Source organism: Trachurus trachurus (genome assembly GCF_905171665.1).
Source record: "Trachurus trachurus genome assembly, chromosome: 2".
In the NCBI taxonomy this organism is placed as follows: Eukaryota; Metazoa; Chordata; class Actinopteri; order Carangiformes; family Carangidae; genus Trachurus; species Trachurus trachurus.
This window is the reverse complement of record NC_139914.1, coordinates 12,832,944-12,851,090: the sequence shown is the minus strand read 5'-3', so window position 1 is coordinate 12,851,090 and position 18,147 is coordinate 12,832,944. Positions and strand designations below refer to the sequence as shown.

Sequence of the window (18,147 nt, the reverse complement as noted above, 5' to 3'; positions counted from 1 at the left end):
AGGTCAAATATCGATGAGTTTAGGTTTGGAGATAATAAGATGTACACACCGGTCGCCCTGGGAACCCGAAGTCTCCCTTTGGACCTGGAGGACCATATTGACCCTGGAGGAGGAAAAAAACACATATTTATGATTGATGAGGTGATGATGTGAGAATGAGGTTGTGTGATAAATTTTATTTTACATACTGGAGGTCCTTCAGGGCCGGGGGGTCCCATGTCACCCTGTGGACAGATACAAACTGTCAACACTGACATTTAAAGCCTCAACACTTCTGAATAATAATTACAAGACGTGAAACTAATTATACCAGTTTAGTTTAGTTTAGTTTTATAATTTAAGGTTTGATGCAGAAAGGTTTTTACCGGCTGCCCTGCCAGGCCGCCCAGATACATGGGTCTCCCATCAGGTCCCATGATGACGCCCGGCTCTCCTTTCTGCCCCTGAATAAAAACCACATTTGAAAACAAGTGTTAAAGGGATAGTTCAACATTTTGCCAAATTGACCCATTGTCATAATCCCTATAGTTTTAGGAGTAGGTTTGTTACCTTTAATTGTCGGTGCAAGCTGTTTTGAGAACAGCAGAGCAGAGTTGCGAGCGAACTTATGGGATTTTTTGGTTTCCCTCATCAAACTCATCAAATACACAATCCAACAACTCCACAACGCTCTGGTGGACAAGTTGTGACCTGCACGTTCACCACGCTATGAGATAATAACACAACGTTACGAGACAGAGTTGTTTTCGAGGTAAATTCATGCAAAACTGCCATTTTCGGCAAGCAGTCTCTGTATTTACCTCTAAAACAACTCTCGTGTCTCGTAACGTTGTGTTATTATCTCATAGCGTGGTGAATGTGCAGGTCACAACTTGTCCACCAGAGCGTTTTGGAGTTGTTGGATTGTGTATTTGATGAGTTTGATGAGGGAAACCAAGAAATCCCATTAACCTCCGTAGCGTAGCTCTGAGCAGCTCACGGCTCTGCTCCGCCGTTCTAAAAACAGCTTGCACCGACAATTAAAGGTAACGAACCTACTCCTAAAACTATAGGGATTATGGCAATGGGCCAATTTGCCAAAATGTTGAACTATCCCTTTAACAATCAACATTGGAAAAAGGTCGATAACTCAAAAGCCTTCAAAACTTTTAGATTAAGATGCGTCTTTGCAGCGTTAATTTACAAAAATATGACTCTTTGATTGCATGAAATAAAAAATGACTGGGCTAAAAGGTGGATTATCCTACTTTAGGTGCATATCCTGGGGGACCGGCCTCTCCTTTGTCTCCTTTTGCTCCCGAGGGTCCCTGGATTTAATCAAATCATAAAAAAGGGTTTGAATTTTTGTGCATTAACTTGATTTTTCTGCGCGATATCGGCTTAGATACGTACCGGGAATCCTGCCCGACCTGGAACTCCAGGTCCTCCCTGAAATAACGAGGAATTAAATTAAGATAAAATGTTTGTTTTTTTTACTTTTTCCAAGTTTAAAAATGTGAGATTTTAGTTCAGTACGGTGTGTTGTGGTGAGGTGAGGAGGGTTAGAGGACGAAAAGGGCGTGTCCACTCACCTGCCACCCTTCGCTCCCATACACGTCGTTATACTACAGCAACACACAGTTAGGTCCGTTAGTGTGGAGGTGAACAGACGGTGAGAGGAGCAGTGACCGTTAGTGAGGGTGAGCAACACAAACATAAACACAAACTCTGCTACAATCAGTCATTTAGTGAATGAGTCATCAAGTGGCAAGCCGTCATGCACAGGTTTTATGTCACATGACCGGTTACTCACGTCCCCTGGCTGGTGGACGAGCTGTCCTGGAGGCCCGGGAGGCCCTGGAGGTCCGGGTGGGCCGCCGTCCCGTCCCGGCAGACCCTGAAACACAACGATTAAAGAAGAAGAGGAGATAAGAAGTCACATTGAAGGATATTTCTTTGAAAAATGATCACAAAACAACTATAAAACTGAGTCTCCAAGCCTTAGTCAATAAGTATTCAATGGAAAAGACGACTTTCTCTGTGAGGTCCAGAGGAGCAACCTTTCTATTCCCAGGAAATGGGAGAAATGGACGCTACATATTCAACAGAACAATTAAAGACACTGCACATGATATATTATATTATATATATTAGGTTTTGTCTATTTGTTTTACTTCTTTTTTAACTTTCCTGACAGTTTGTTGTCAGCTTGTTTTTTCCTTAAACTGAAAATACGAAATAAAAAATAACAAAAGAAAAAAGAAAAAAGAATTATAGATATATTATTATAATTATAGAATTATAAAAACATGTAACCCACCGCATCTCCTCTCTCTCCTCTGTCTCCTTTAAGACCCTGGACATTGAACACAACAGATGATCAACACCATGAACACAGCCAGTCAGTGAAGTTGTGTATTATTTATACATTTTATGGTCTATAAGAAGCTGTGTAGCAACAGCACACTTTTTTTTTTTGCACCATAAAAATCAAGGACAATTACAATAACAGAAATGGGCTGATACAAAATATCTCTCTGAAAAATATGCAAAAATTCAAGAACAATTCAACAACAATAACAAAAAAAGGAAAGCAATACAAGCGCCTTATTATAACAAGAACAGTCAAATAAAATGATGAGTATGTATAAATGTAAAATAACTATATATCAGTGGGTGAGCCTGTATAGATTCACCTGGATCAGAGATGAAGATATTTTTGCTAAATGAAGATGAAAGCTCCAAAGTGAGGAATCTCATCCGGCTACATACCTGCAGTCCGGGGAATCCGTCCACCCCTGAGATCCCCGGTGGTCCCCTCGGTCCCTCTGCACCTTTGTCTCCATGGATACCAGGCAGACCTGGTTTTCCCTAAGTATCATACAAATAGTTAATAATTGAGACAACATCATTGCTTCATAGCTACTTAGTTAAATTGACTCTGAAAATAAACTGTATATTTAAAGTCCCCCTAAAGAGGCATTTTAAAATTTGTAAACATGCTCTGCTGTGACTGTTGTTTGATTAAAATTGCTTTCCCACAAAAAAGTTGTTTAAAAAAGCTCCCAAATAGGCTAAAAACAGGTCTACTATTTCTCCTTCATTGAAAAATCCAGATTCTATGAATATTCATGAGTATGCAAATTTTAAAGTGGTGTTGTATGATCTACAAATAGCCCCTAAGTACTTTAATTGCAGTAGAAGACTCTCTGCACTCCTCCCGTTAGCAACGCCAGCCCATAATAGCCCTGCCCAGAGATTTACAACATACAGTGTTGTGAACAGACCCAAAGAAACGGCCTATTTTCACGGCCTAAAAGAGGTTTTACCTGAAAAAAAATACACAGTTCCATTGTTCGCTATAATATAATTTTTTCCAGCCCTTCAAAGTTCAGGAAAAACACAGTTTTTATTTGGAACTAACCAACTCACGTATCCCTCCGCCCAGGGTTAGCACCCGCCGATCAGCAGTTGGTTAGGTCCAAATAAAAACTGCATTTTTCCTGCCCCACTTTAAGAAAATGCTACTATCCCTTTAATAATTTCAAAAAGTTTTGGTATAGGGGGTCTTTAATTCATCACTCTTAAACAATGAGGTGAGCGTGGAGAGACTGAATACTTACAGGTAGACCTGCGATACCAGCAGGACCCTGGAAGACAGGACACAGGACAATGGAGGTTAGCACATGAGCTGTGAAGACCAGGACAGGAAGGTGGTGTACTGTCTGTGTGTGTGGACATCTACCTGTGGTCCAGGTGGACCTGCGAGTCCAGGTAAACCACCGTTTCCCTCGTAGCCATCGTAGCCCCCCTGTGAGGAGGAGATACAGACTCATCGCTCAAACTCTCACTTCTTACACGGCAAAAAGTCAAAATCTTTCCAAGAATATTTGTCTTATTTCTTGTCAAAATGTCTAATTTCTAGTCAAAACTAATCTCTTTCCACTTAAAATAAGACTCATCACGTAAAAATTAACTTGTTTTTAGATCATTTTCACTTGTTTCAAACACATTTTCACTTGAAATAAGTAGAAAAATCTGCCAGTGAAAGCAAGTTTTTTGTGCTTGTAATTAGGAAGAAAAACTTGCTCCACTATCAGATTATTTTAAGTGAAAATCTGCTTGAAAGAAGTAAAAAGTGTTTAAAAACAAGCTGCTTTTTAATGTGATGAGTCTTATTTTAAGTAAAATTAGATTTGTTTTGACTAGAAATGACATTTTGACTAAAAATAAGACAAATATTCTTGGTAAGATACTGTATTAGATTTTTTGCAGTGTATTGATGCGTTTTTTCCTGAGAAACTTCTACTCACGACACGGTAAGGTGGGCCCGGTGGTCCTGGAGGCCCAGCAGGTCCCACTGGTCCCATGGGGCCTGGAAGCCCCGCCAGCCCAGTCTGCCCCGGTTGACCTGACTGTCCTGGGTCGCCCTGGGAACCCTGAGCGTGGATGTTTTGTGGTTAGAGAAACAAACCAGTGAGAATCCGCAGCAGGAAAATAAGAAAAAAGGTGTCAGGTAAAAAGGTTAAAAAAAAAAAGTGGGTTCAGAGATGTCGTTGTTATTAGATCAAGAGAGATGATAGAGGTGGGAAAGCAAAAAGCAAGGACAGGAATATTTAATGAAAACACAGAGGACAAGTCTGAAGGATGCAGGTTAAATCTTCAAGAAGTGAAGATTTGGAATAACTCCACAAGACACTCAACCGACATTTAACCATCAGGCAAAGAATATGATGCTTTTGGATCTCTTATACTGTAGCTAAGTGACAGGCCCCATCCACACGAAAACGCGGCTTCACTGAATCCGATCTTTTTCTTAATCGTTTTGAAAAAAATCTCCGTAAACACGGCATCGTTTTCAAAAATATCTGCGTCCACACTGATCCAGTGAAAACGACCCAAAACGCTGTAGTACCTACATACTGCAGGCGTGTGTGTGTCGCTGCAGCGCTGCCTGCCACACATAAACACTTAAGACAGCTGAAGAAGACGGGGTCCCCGCTGTAATTCAATAGAAGAAGAAGTTCCCCGCTGTATTCAAACTCAAACATGGATTAAATGTTGACAGGGAGTCGTGTCAGAGTAAATATGATGATCAGTGATGATTAAACAGACGCGATCCAGCCGCAGCGTCTGAGCGACGCGACGTTAGTCGGCCGTTGTTGTTGTTACGTCCACAGACTGTCAGTGTGCAGCTGCTGCTGCAGCGGTGTGTGTGTGTGTGTGTGTGTCTCAGGTTACAGGTAGAGCGGCGGGGGGCATGACATCATCGTTTCTGAAAAAGTCCGTATTGGCCGTCCAGACGGATTCGCTGGGGCGGCGTTTTCAAATTTTCCCACTCTGGGACCCGTTTTCAAAAAATACCGTTTTCACCCCCCGAAAACGCCGGATCCGTGTGGACGCGAGGCCAATCCGATAAAGTATTTATCCGGATTCGAAAAAAACGGCTTCGTCTGGACGGGGCCTAATACTCTTTAAGTGGAAAGATAAACTTCCCCCAACTTTTAAGAAGTGGATCAATGACCTTGTACACCATTTGGTATTTGGTAGAAGATTCGCTATTCTACAAGAGGATGTGCTAAGATGTATAGAGAAATTAGACGTCACGAATAGTGGTGTTATAAACTGACCCTACATTTATATTGAATAAAATTTTAAACCTATGAGGACCAGTTTTAATTTTTACTTATGTATTACACCTTTTTTCCCTGAATCTACCATGCACCATTACTATTCAATTCATTTATCTGTTTTGTTTTAATTTTATTTTCTATTTTGTTATTTCAATATGTAAAAGTGGTGCATGTAATAGATGTAAATATGTGGTTGCATGCAAGATCAATCAATACAATGTGAATGGTATCTATCTATCTATCTATCTATCTATCTATCTATCTATCTATCTATCTATCTATCTATCTATCTATCTATCTATAGACTTTCAGCGAAAAAAATCACTCACAAATCAAACATTTGGTTAAAAAAGAAAGAGGTAAAGATTCAGGAAAGGGAAAGAAAACCACCAAAGCAGAGAGAGCCCCAGTACCTGCGAGGCGTTAGACGCCGGAGACGACGGAGTAAAGTAAGAGAAGAGGCCGTTGAAAAAGCTGGAGCCCTGTGCGTCTTGCTAAAGGAGAGAGAGAATGTATCTGGATGGACCCGCCACAACAAATGCATCCTCCATTCATAAACATTCAGGATATTTAAAGACGAGTCGAGCTTTTAAATTCAGACTGAACTCACCTTTTCTCCGACCGATCCTGGAAGCCCGAGCTCGGCACAGTCACCCTGGAGCAGAAAACACATTCACACAACATCTCAACAACATTTAGATAACCGCAACAAATCTCTGTGCAGGCGTTGATGGTTTTAAAGGGATACGCCAACATTTTTCACTCCCGAGTCCATGACCAGCAGATAGACACCATCCTTTCGACTGTGCGTGCAGTAACAAGGGAGATAGAGCCGTATCGCCTGTAATTAGCTTAGCTCAAACACTGGAAGTGTATGGGTAGTGTTAGCCTGCCTCCACCTAAAGTCATCAGAGAAACTCTTCAGCAACTCTAAACGGACCGATCTTCGTCTCAGAGCTGACAAAACTCTCCGGTAAGGCATCTTGAGCGGTCAAATGCCGCTAACGGGACGAGATCGGTCAAAACGGAGGGTTCAAGCAAAGACGGTTTATTTTGGTTCAAGCTAGCTACATCGAGGGTAGGTTAGCTTCCTATTTCAAAGTAAAAGCACTACTGTATGTAAAGGGCAACGGGTGTTTTATTTTGTGAAAGCACCGTTAACCGGAAGTGCGTTGGTCATAACGGCTAGCTTGAGTAGCGCTGAAGCTGGTTTCATTTTAGCTCTAAACTCTGTAAATATATCACTTTATCAACATTTCAAACATGTTTAGGTGAGAAAGTAGCCGTTTAGATCAGCAGTGTGTCGTTAATTTGTCTAAATACCAGCTGTTTACAATTTTGTTCGGACGAATTCGGTGCTACTCAAGCTAGCCGTTGTGACCAATGCACTTCCGGTTACTTTCACAAAATAAAAAATGTTGGCGTATCCCTTTAAGGAAACATCCTGGTTAAACTGTAAAAGTGTAGTGTTCAATCTCACCTTCTGTCCTGTGAGTCCTGGTTGACCCGGAGCACCAGGACGTCCAGGGGCGCCCTGACACAGAACACAGTGTTTTTACTTTTTACAGAACTCAGACTCTTAAAGAAGCAACACAAGAACGAAGGGAAACACACTCACTGGCAGACCAGGGACTCCGTCTTGTCCCGGTGGTCCCGGGGGTCCGAACGCTACCGGTCCGTTGCCTCCGAGAGCCACTGAAGTGCCGGGAGGACCGGGAGGACCTGGGATCCCGGGAGGACCACGTGGACCCTGGAGCACAAATCAACCGCTCAGTTAGCTTTGAGTCGTAGTGAAAAAGAAGATCAACCGGAGTATCATCCTTGGTTACCCAGACAACAGAGAATAAAGATGTCATGGCAACAGGTGAAGGGTTAGGGGAGAGTGGGGTAAGTTGAGCCACTTTTTGTATTCAGGATCACTACATCAAGACAATTATAGTTTTGTTGCTAACTAACACATCTGCATATATTTCAGGATGTTTTGCATGCATGGGGTAAGTTGACCATAGGAGTGGGGTAAATTGATCAACCCCCCCTTCTTTCCTTCCATCCATCTCCTCCCTCCCCCTTTACTTAATATTTCATCTGTCCAGGTTACAGGTGAACACAAACTGCAGGGACTTCCTGCTGAGCCACCAACTCACTGAGATTTGGGGAGTTTTGCAATTACGTTGCATCTTGGGAAGAATCCCAGAGATTTTTCTTTGAAAGTAAAGTTTGACCTCACTATAAACAACTTTTCCTGTTTATAGGAACATACTTACTGTAATCACAAACATACAGAATCTTGATTTAATCATTTGGACATATACAGCCAAAATACATTCATTAAGTGTATAGGATAGGTGGCTCAACTTACCCCTGGCCAAATGGATCAACTTACCCCACAGCTACCTTAGCTTGGGTTTATTGCTCTCACAGCTAAAATGGTGCAGTTTCATGCTAGGTTTACTACCTCATGTTGTAGCTCATAGATACCACAACCCATGTATAAAACAAATTTGCAATCATCTCTTTTGGTCTAAACACAATTCTCATGAAACTTATGATCGACAAAATTCACTCTCAAGAGTGAAAAATGATTTTTGGGTCATAAATGTTAAACCACTTTACTCACGTGGTTCTAACCTTCACAGACTCCATGAAATGATGCCTGCCTCCCAAATATTTGGTCACATGCTAACTTTTTCCTATAGTTTCCTAGAAACAAGGGGTGGGTCAACTTACCCACTGGCTCATCTTACCCCACTCTCCCCTACCTACTGTACTGTACTTAACATACCCTGATCCTGTCCAGGTCTGGGAATCCAGATCCCTCCATGTCCACAAACGTCTGTTGAGAGACATGATGAGCAGGTCACAGATGTGTCAATGAAAACTGAACCGATGAGAGAAAAAGAAAAAGAAGCGTGGACGTACTGGACGGTCTCCAGACCCGGGTCCGGGGGGTCCCGGTGGCCCTGGAGGTCCCCTGGGTCCTGGTTGCCCCTCCCCACGTTCACCCTGCAAAGACCCAGAGAAGATCAGACTGAATGAAGCTGATGAAACATAAACCTCCATCTGCATCCGCTCCTCCGCTCCGCACCTTCTGGCCTGGAGTACCCGGTGTTCCTGGTTTTCCTGCGGGACCTTGAGGACCCTGGAAACAAGAAGCAAAAGAACAATATTACAATAATATATTCTCCCGATTCGATTCTTCTACGATATCTTGTATGGTGATTCGATTTAAATTGCAATTCTACTACGATATTGCCGATTCTCTCGATTTTTAGTCTTTAGCATTTTTAACATTTATCTGCACACAAATACTGTAGAAGCCTATAAATTAACATACTCCATTATAAAGTGAACTTAAACCCTTTTCAAAACCTGTACTCTCTGTATGTAAAAAAGGCGAACAAATGCACATTGCACAACATTTAAAAAAATTCAAAAAAAAATTAGATTTTTGAAAAAAAAATCGATTTAAAAATCGTCAAAAAAAGATATTGCAATATTTATGTGAATCGATTTTTTCTCCCACCCCTAAATGTTACATTTTTTAAATCATTCAGAAAGAAATATGTCAACTTGTTTCACAAAGTCAAAGCCACTTACAGTTTTTCCGTCCTCTCCCGGGTCGCCCTGAAACACATCAGTAGGTGAAAAACATGAATCGGAGAAAATTTGAATTGTCCAGTCTGGAAAATCTGGATGTCTTTGAACTCACCGCCTCGCCGTCGGCCCCTGGGGGTCCCGGGGGGCCGTCCAAGCCCGGCTGTCCAGGGGGTCCGGCGGGTCCGGAGGTCTGCTGCACGACAGAGCCGTCGCCCAGTCGGACCACCTCGGCCGCGGGGCCCGGAGGACCAGGGGGCCCCGGAGGCCCCGCTGGCCCCAGATCCCCTTTATTCCCAGGGTATCCAAATCCAGAGCTGCCCTGGAGGTGTCACATCATATAACTTTATATTAGGGACGTCACGATAATAGATTTTTTTGGTACGATTATTGTCAGAGAAATAATCACGGTGTTACAATTATCACGATTATTATGCATTAAGTAATTTCACAACACAATTAATGTGTTCAAATATAGTTAAAATATACATTACTAATTATAAAATATTTTAAATATCTATTGATATATAACCAATTATTAATCCGCCAGGTAAAGTGTTTGAAATGTTCAAGTCATTAATTGTCATCGATACCAAATGTTTAAGTTAAAGCAGAAGTGAGTGATATATTTGTGTTAATATAAGTCTTAAATAGTTCTATCTTCCGACAGCAATCACTTACATAGAGTGTTTGGACTGAAACACGGGTCTGTCAGTCCCTCTGCTCTGCTCTGAGCCGAAGAGAAAACATTTATCGTATCCTACAGTTTTTATCCAATGAGGAGAGAGAACGGCATGCAGGGCTGTGTGTGCAGCCAAGGAACGCCGTGAATGTGGCGACGTAGCGACGAGGACTGTTATGGTGCGTTCAAGGAAACTCGTATTTTTCCGACCGTGAAGTGGTACCAGTTCGATCTGGTACGAGTTCACCGGTCGGAAGTTACGAGTGGCCGTTATAGTGACTTTCACCGGTAAAACAGGTCGGAAAAACACGAGTGGGTTGCCTGAAACGCTACAAAGTCGTAAGTTGTGACTTGAAGCTGTAATTTACGATTTCAAAAGCCTGCCTGGAACGCAGCATTAGCCAAAACGACCGGATCACTCACTTCTGCTTTAATTTAAATCTTTTTTTAAAATTACAAATGACAGTCTAGCATTTAAATTCCTACCAATTCAATGTTACGTTAGGTAAATGAACCAGTATCTGTGCATTTACCTTTACTTTGGCGCCACATCCGCCGACACGGTTCAGACATAATCTTTTTTTGGAAAGTGACGGTATTTAGGAATCTTTACGATCAATTAATTGTGCCGTTTAATACCGTGATTAATTGTGAAAACAAGTAATTGTGACATCCCTACTTTATATTATATATATAGATGCTTTTCAAAGAAACAAACGACACACACAGCTCAATCACAAGACGATGTTTACTTCACTTACCAAGGGAAAATAGGATTATTTAGCTCTAAACATCTGCAAACATCGTTAAAACCAAAACCTGGTTTAAATGATGCAATGAACACAAGTTTATTATTATTAAGCTTAATAAGAATAAAAATTATTTGCTTTAACTAAATCTGAGTGACAGTTTGTATCTGATGTCATGCAGATGAGGAACAGGAACAGTGAACGCACCTTTACACCTTTTTCACCCTGAAAAATACAAAAAAGACCAATTACTGTGTCAGTCATATGTCACATGTGTGTGAGTGAATGTGTGTGTTGTGTGTGTGTGTGTGTGTGTGTGTGTGTGTGTGTGTGTGTGTGTGTGTGTGTGTGTGTGTGTGTGTGTGTGTGTGTGTGTGAGTCAGTCGTTCACCTTCTGTCCCGTTCCTCCACCAGACGAGGAACCACCAGACCCGGAGCTGCTGGACCCCGAGTCTCCCTTCGGCCCCGCGGGTCCCGTGTCGCCCCTCAAGCCTTTCTCCCCTCTGTCGCCTTTCTCACCTTTAGCCCCGTCGGGACCTGGAGGAGGCGTCACATGACACCAGTGAGCAGTGATGTCACTATTTATGAGCCAATCAGAGGTCCCACCACCAAACAACACAAACACAACATGACACTTTAAAGTCTGAACTAAAGTGTTGAATTGAATTGAATTGAATTGAATTGAATTGAATCTCAAAGAAGTCTCAAACCCCAATTTGACAGAAATTGCATCATTGCGCGTTATTTTTACAACCTTTTTCTGTGCGATATTTCAAAATAAAAGCCCATTTAAGAAGAAATGAATGGAGACTAGTGTCCACTGAAACCCTATAGGACTGGTGTAATGCAGTAAATTTAAAAAGACAAACGAGGGTGAATCAAAACCATCAAAATGTGGCTTCTTATTAAAACATGACAGTTTTCCTCAATTAAAACATATGGGATTGGGGAACATGCCTTATCTTAGATTAGCTTCTGCAGTTTAGGCATTAATGATGACTCCTGTTACTATTTTAGCAAAATAAATAAATAAATATCTGTAAACAGGGCCGTTGCTAGCAATTCTGGGCCCCCTGAAAAAATACTGAAGTGGGCCCCCACCCCCTGACTTTTCATCGCCACTTTTTTGATTGACTGTGTATTAGTGGAATTTAGATCAAATGATATTTTATTGTTTTAAGAACCCTTTGCAGTTACACCAAGTACCACTAGGGGTCAGAGTACCCCTGATTGAGAAACACGGATTTAGAAGTGAATGTGAGAACAATTGTTATGATTGTTGTTATGCATATAGTAAAATATAGCCTATACACTTGTTTTTTTCCATTCCCAACCTGCATGACAACATACAGCAGCTTGCATCATTTAGAAAGATGTGTGTCCCAAACCAAACTGAAACACAAACCAAATGCACAAGGCCCAGCTCATGACAGCAGCTGGATTCACCCCCCCCAAGCTCATCCTACACCATCATAGGATGGCCGCATGTTGATTGGCCCAAGCTCTGGCAGCCCATTACCAGGACCAGGACCCTACTGTACCTCTCTGGCCCGGCGATCCAGACCGGCTGTGATCCCCCGACGGCTGCTGATACCTGCCTGAGGTCACAACACAAACACAGCTTCACCTGCTGCTGCGTCTCCAGAGACTAAATCCACTTTTCCTTTCCCCTGGGAACACTTTTAAACTCTTTTTTTTATGAATAAAATGCCTTTAAATGTTCTATTGCATGGGGTTACTATTGGTTTTGTATGCTAATGGATACAGATATGATGACAGATACGAAATATGGACAATATGGATGGCAGTAGGAACGTGAGTATTGAACGTGACTCACATTGTTCGTTTAATGTCATAAAAGTTTTTGTCGAAAATGTATCTGACAGTGTCGGCCAACGTTTCCACAAAAGTATGACATTTTATATTTTTGTATATATATGTTTTTTTGAGAATTTTACCACTTTTTTTGTAGAAAATCTTTAACTTTTTTTTTTTATTATTACCTTTTTTTTTAATTCTTTGAACCACTTCTTCCTACAACTATTTAAACATTTTTGGAGATATTGTACCACTTTTTTCCAGAAATTTCTCTATAATATTTCCAAAAATTCACGCCATTGGCCCTAATTTGAATGTACAAAAAAAGTTACGTTATTCAGCCTCAGAGCAAATATTTGTGTATTTCTGGTGTTTGCTTGAAAATTTTGTCCAATGGGGGTCCGTGGTCTAATTTGTGTTAAATAAGGGGTCATTGATGTAAAAAAGGTGCATTAGCATACAAAACAGGTGGCTGTAGCAAAAAACCAAGGGGTCTGACTGTGCAGGTCTCCGGGTCTGCAGACACATGCTTCTCCAAACTTCACTAAAACTGCTTCACTTCTTTAGTTTCCCCACAGGAGGGAGCTGCAGATTTCCCAGTTCTACTTCTGAAACCCTGCAGCAACACTCCCCACACACACACACTCAGGTCCAGACAAGCAGCCCAGTGCACACACACACACACACACACACACACACACACACACACACACACACACACACACACACACACACACACACACACACACACACACACACACACACACACACACACACACACACACACACACACACACACACACACACACACACACACACATACTTCTGGATAAAAGCAGAGACTCTTTGGCTGCTGCTGCTGCTCTGTGATTAAAAACTTCCATTACACGTTTCCGCTCCGTGTTTCACTCTGATCTTCTTTCCATCCATTTACACATGAAGGTGATTTTACTGCTGTTAACAAGGACTTTGTTTTTTACCTGTTTCCTTCACCGTGTTTCCCCGTGAGGATATGATGGGAGGCTCGGGTACCGGACGGGAGGGGGCAGCAGTGGTCTGGAGAGAAGAGCAGAGAGAACAGCTGTAAACATCTGCAGGCACCGTGTCAAGCTGCAACTCTTCAGAGAATTCCACCAATATTTTTGCACAGAAGCTGCTAAAAGTCACTTATGTAAGTGTTTCAACCTTAAACAAATAGTTTTTTTCATGCAACAAGTTGAATTTGACTGAATTTACATCAAAAAATGCTGCACACTGCAAAAATTCAAATATCTTACCAAGAATATTTGTCTTATTTCTAGTGAAAATGTCATTTCTAGTCCAAACAACTCATTATACTTAAAATAAGACTCATCACCTAAAAATTAACTTGTTTTTAGATCATTTTCACTTGTTTCAAACAAATTTTCATGTGAAATAAGTAGAAAAATCTGATAGTGGAGCAAGTTTTTCTTCCTTATTAGGACCACTTCCTTTTACTGGCAGATTTTTCTACTTATTTCAAGTGAAAATTAGTTTGAAACAAGTGAAAATGATCTAAAACAAGTTAATTTTTAGGTGATCAGTCTTATTTTAATGGAAAGAGGTTAGTTTTGACTAGAAATGAGACATTTAGACAAGAAATAAGACAAATATTCTTGGAAAGATTTGGAGTTTTTGCAGTGCACATGTTTTTCTCTGCAACAAGATTCATGCAGCAGCAGATCAGACTGACCAGAGGTCAGACAGAGCAAAGACAAAGTGTCCATAGAGCCTCATAAACCAGCCTGGTGGTGACATATGGTGAAGTCTCGTCGCTGGAAAGAGTTTGTGCATCTGCTTTGGATTGAGTTGAAGTGTTAACCTAACACCTTCTCTTTGTAACACTGATCTTCCTCTAGCGTTTTACGTCTCAGCCCCAGGAGAGGGTTATGTAACAGCAGGACAAACTGACCCTCACGGTGTGTCCACTCTGTCTTTTGTCGCCATCGCCGCTGCCGTAGTCTCCAGATGCCTGAGAAACGCACAAAGACACAAAACGTCATGGCCACTTTTTTTTTTTTACTTACATACATTTTAAAATACAGTAAGATAGATGACATTCTTCTCTTTTCTTTTCTTATGTCTTTATTCATAAGAGCCTTTTCTTTTCATTATGTATTTATTTCACTGATTGTGTTTCCTTTTTCTTTTTGGGGGGGTGTGAGATTGAGAATGTTTGGGGATGATGAATTGTGGAGGCGGTGAGCGGTTTTTTTTTTTGAATGAATTCTGAGTTGAATAAGATATTCCCTGCCTTCAACTTGTTTTGTCTTCACAACTAAATGTATATCCCCCATCTCTAAGAACTTTCAATAAAAAAAGGATTTAAAAAAGGCACAAAATAATAATAATAATGCTAATAAAATAAAATAAAATAAAACAAATGAAGAAAATGCATGATGAAAATACACTGATAAAAGGAAAAGTCAAAGTTGTTTTAGATTGTACAATTAGACACTCACAGCGTCGGAGTCGTCCTCGTCGTCACACAGTCGCTCGGCCGCCTGAGGGTTTCCCACCACTTTCAGCTCTGCAATCGCCCCCTAAAAAAAACACACACACACACACACACACACACATTAGGTCAATGCATTTCATTTCCAGTGTGATGACAATAAGGCACGAAGCTGCAGCCTCCTCCACAGGGATGGAAAATATGAGAGAAGTGAGTATTGTGTCAGCTGCCTCTGCCACTCTGTCCACATGAGCCTGTCCAGGTGGATTTTATGGACCGAGACCCATGAATAATTATCATTTTGGATGAATTAATTAGATGCAGATGCAAAAAAAGAAGTTTAAACTCTCTTTTCCACTTGAAAAAACCATGCAATCGTCACATGTGGACGCCGACTGGGTGCAGGCTGAAGGTCAGAGGCCAAGGTCAAGTGATACATTCACAAGCCGCTTTCCTGTTGCCAGTGACCCCGACACAAACCTGCCATCACGCTTCCACACCTGCTCTTTTAGCACACAGTGTTTTATTCTGACATGTCCAGGTCCCGTGGGCGACATCCAGAGGAGGATTCATGGCTGTTTTTCCTTCATTTCTGTCAGAAAAATGTGATGAACAAACAATCTCTTCAGCGCTCGAGTATTTCCTCCGCTGGTGCCCTGGAGTTTACGCTCAGGAAATAAATTCACTTCTCCTCCAGAGTCCAAAGTTTGATGAGTCCCGAAGCTTTTTAGAGTATCTGATTTTAATTCACAACTCTCCCTTGAACTTTTACACATTTTGTCATGTTACAACCACAAACTGAAATGTATTTGATTGACCAAAACAAAGAAGCGCATAATTGTGAAGTTGAAGGAAAATGATACATGGTCATTAATGGTAATTAGTTAGGGCCACGGGGCAATCGCACCGAGCACTGGTCTCTGCAGCTTTTTTTTCTATTGTGTGTAAAGCACTTTGGGTTGCATGTCCATGCATGAAAAGTGCTATATAAATAAAGTTTGATTGGATTTGATTTAAAAAAGTAATTAATTAGGGCCACAGGGCAATCGCACCGAGCACTGGTCTCCGCAGCTATTTCATACAGTAGCTGTAGGGGCCAGTGCTCGGTGCGATTGCCCTGTGGCCCTAACTGCATGAATGGAGGGTAATTGTGAAGCTGAAGGAAAATGATACATGGTCAGTGTTGGGGCACGTTACTTTTAAAAAGTAATTAGTTAGGGCCACAGGGTGATTGCACCGAGCACTGGCCCCTGCAGGGACCTTCCTCTTCCGGACACAACTTTGTCCTGTAACTCGTCCCACAGCTTTGAGAGGACCCAGGCGAATTATATATCAAAATGTGCGTCTTGATTGGGATCGGTGTGCTATTGCTTTTGAGATAATAATGGAACGTTACGAGACGCAAATGCAGAGACTGCGTGTCGAAAAACTGCCTCCTACGGGAACGAACATCAGTGGTTTTGCATGAATTTCCCTCTAAAACAACTATGTGTGGTAATGTTGTGTTATTATCTCATAGCGTGGTGAATGTGCAGCTCACAACTTGTCCACCAGAGCGTTGTGGAGTTGTTGGATTGTGTATTTGATGAGTTTGATGAGGGAAACCAAGAAATCCCATAATGAGCCTCCGTAGCGTAGCTCTGAGCAGCTCACGGCTCCGCTCCGCCGTTCTAAAAATAGCTTGCACCGACAATTAAAGGTAACGAACCTACTGCTATGACTATAGGGATTATGGTGATGGGCCAAAATGCCAATTTGCCAAAATCTTACTAAACTATCCCTTTAAGTTTGTGGTTGTAACATAAAAGTTCAAGAGGAATGAATACTTCTGCAAGGCGCTGTGCTGTGTTTGTTCTTAATCCAGATGTTACCTGGTACTTGTCAGAGTCGGCTCCTCCGGCCTGACCCACGAAGATCCCGGCCCCCCGGTCCAGCTCCATGGGGTCCGGCGAGCGCTCGAACCGGACCACCTGCGGCTCGGAGTCGCAGCCCTGGTAGAAGGTCACCTGCTCCTCGAACACGGACAGCGAGAAGCGGCTCCAGGTGTCCACCATGCTGGGCACGTCGAAGCTCACCGCCTCGTACGACGCCTCCGAGTCCGGCTCGGTGTAGAAGAACTGGACCTTCTGCCGGCCCGACCGCACGGCGCCGAGCTTCACGCTGACGTACATGAGCCGCTGGGCGCCGTCGGTGATGGAGAAGAGGACCGAGGCGGCCGGGGTGGACGGCTTGATGTGGAAGAGGAGGGAGAAGTGGCGGAAGAACGGGTTGGGGAGGTAGGCCAGGGCCGGCGTGCCCGACACCGCCGCCGGGGTCAGGACGTAGGCCGTCTCGCCCCGCGGCCCGTAGACCCGGGTGATGTCTTCAGGAGGAGGGTCTCCGATCAGGTCCAGCAAGGACACGCCGCTCTCGTCTACAGCAGGAGGAAGAGGAGGAAGAGGAGAGGACCAAGAGAGAGGAAGTTACATTTCATTAGCCTAATAGCATAACTGCCTAAGTCATATTTGAGAGAAGAAGGAAGGAAGGAAGGAAGGAAGGAAGGAAGGAAGGAAGGAAGGAAGGAAGGAAGGAAGGAAGGAAGGAAGGAAGGAAGGACAAAGAAGGAAGGGGAAAAGGAAGAAAAGATGGAGAGAGGGAACAGATTGGGTCAAGGAAGGAAGAAGGGAAAGAAGGAAGGGAAAGGGAAGGGAAGGGAAGGAAAGAAAGATGGAGGGTCAATTGGCTCAAAAGAGGAAGGAAGGAAAAGGGGATTGTGGAAAGAAGGAAGGGAGAAAGGAAGGAAAGAAGGAAGGATGGAGTAAGGAAGAAGGGAAAGAAGGAGTAAGGAAGAAGGGAAAGAAGGAAGGGAAAATGAAGGAAAGAAAGATGGAGGGTCAATTGGATCAAAAGAGGAAGGAAGGAAGGAAGGACAAAGGGAAATATGGTAGGAAAGAAGGAAGGGGAAAAGGAAGAAAAGGTGGAGAGAGGGAATAGATTGGGTCAAAAAGGAAGGAAGAAGGATGGAAGGAAGGGAGGGAGGGAGGGAAAGGGGATTGTGGAAAGAAGGAAGGAGAAAGGAAGGAAAGAAAGATGGAGGGAGGGAACAGATTTGTTCAAGGAAGGAAGAAGGGAAAAAAGGAAGGGAAAGGGAAGGTAAGGAAAGAAAGATGGAGGGTCTCAAAAGACGAAGGAAGGAAGGAAAAGGGGATTGTGGAAAGATCAGGTCCAGCAAGGACA

The 18,147-nt window shown here is 42.5% G+C and overlaps 1 protein-coding gene across 1 annotated transcript in view; it reads right to left on the bottom strand.

Moving 5' to 3' along the window:
* The window catches only part of LOC310998237 (uncharacterized protein), a 43,818-nt gene that overhangs the window by 10,950 nt on the left and 14,721 nt on the right, over positions 1-18,147 (bottom strand). Inside the window, exons 2-27 of the mRNA XM_083988188.1 lie at positions 16,803-17,344; positions 14,939-15,019; positions 14,389-14,448; positions 13,436-13,511; positions 11,029-11,174; positions 10,845-10,862; positions 9,322-9,528; positions 9,210-9,236; positions 8,698-8,751; positions 8,532-8,615; positions 8,395-8,445; positions 7,231-7,362; positions 7,093-7,146; positions 6,223-6,267; positions 6,044-6,106; positions 4,293-4,418; positions 3,725-3,790; positions 3,603-3,629; positions 2,752-2,850; positions 2,300-2,335; positions 1,793-1,876; positions 1,393-1,428; positions 1,248-1,307; positions 366-443; positions 189-224; positions 50-103 (exon numbers count right to left, since the gene is read on the bottom strand). Coding sequence (XP_083844314.1) covers positions 50-103; positions 189-224; positions 366-443; positions 1,248-1,307; positions 1,393-1,428; positions 1,793-1,876; positions 2,300-2,335; positions 2,752-2,850; positions 3,603-3,629; positions 3,725-3,790; positions 4,293-4,418; positions 6,044-6,106; positions 6,223-6,267; positions 7,093-7,146; positions 7,231-7,362; positions 8,395-8,445; positions 8,532-8,615; positions 8,698-8,751; positions 9,210-9,236; positions 9,322-9,528; positions 10,845-10,862; positions 11,029-11,174; positions 13,436-13,511; positions 14,389-14,448; positions 14,939-15,019; positions 16,803-17,344 — 2,342 coding nt within the window. The remainder of the gene's footprint in view (positions 1-49; positions 104-188; positions 225-365; positions 444-1,247; positions 1,308-1,392; positions 1,429-1,792; positions 1,877-2,299; positions 2,336-2,751; positions 2,851-3,602; positions 3,630-3,724; positions 3,791-4,292; positions 4,419-6,043; positions 6,107-6,222; positions 6,268-7,092; positions 7,147-7,230; positions 7,363-8,394; positions 8,446-8,531; positions 8,616-8,697; positions 8,752-9,209; positions 9,237-9,321; positions 9,529-10,844; positions 10,863-11,028; positions 11,175-13,435; positions 13,512-14,388; positions 14,449-14,938; positions 15,020-16,802; positions 17,345-18,147) is intronic.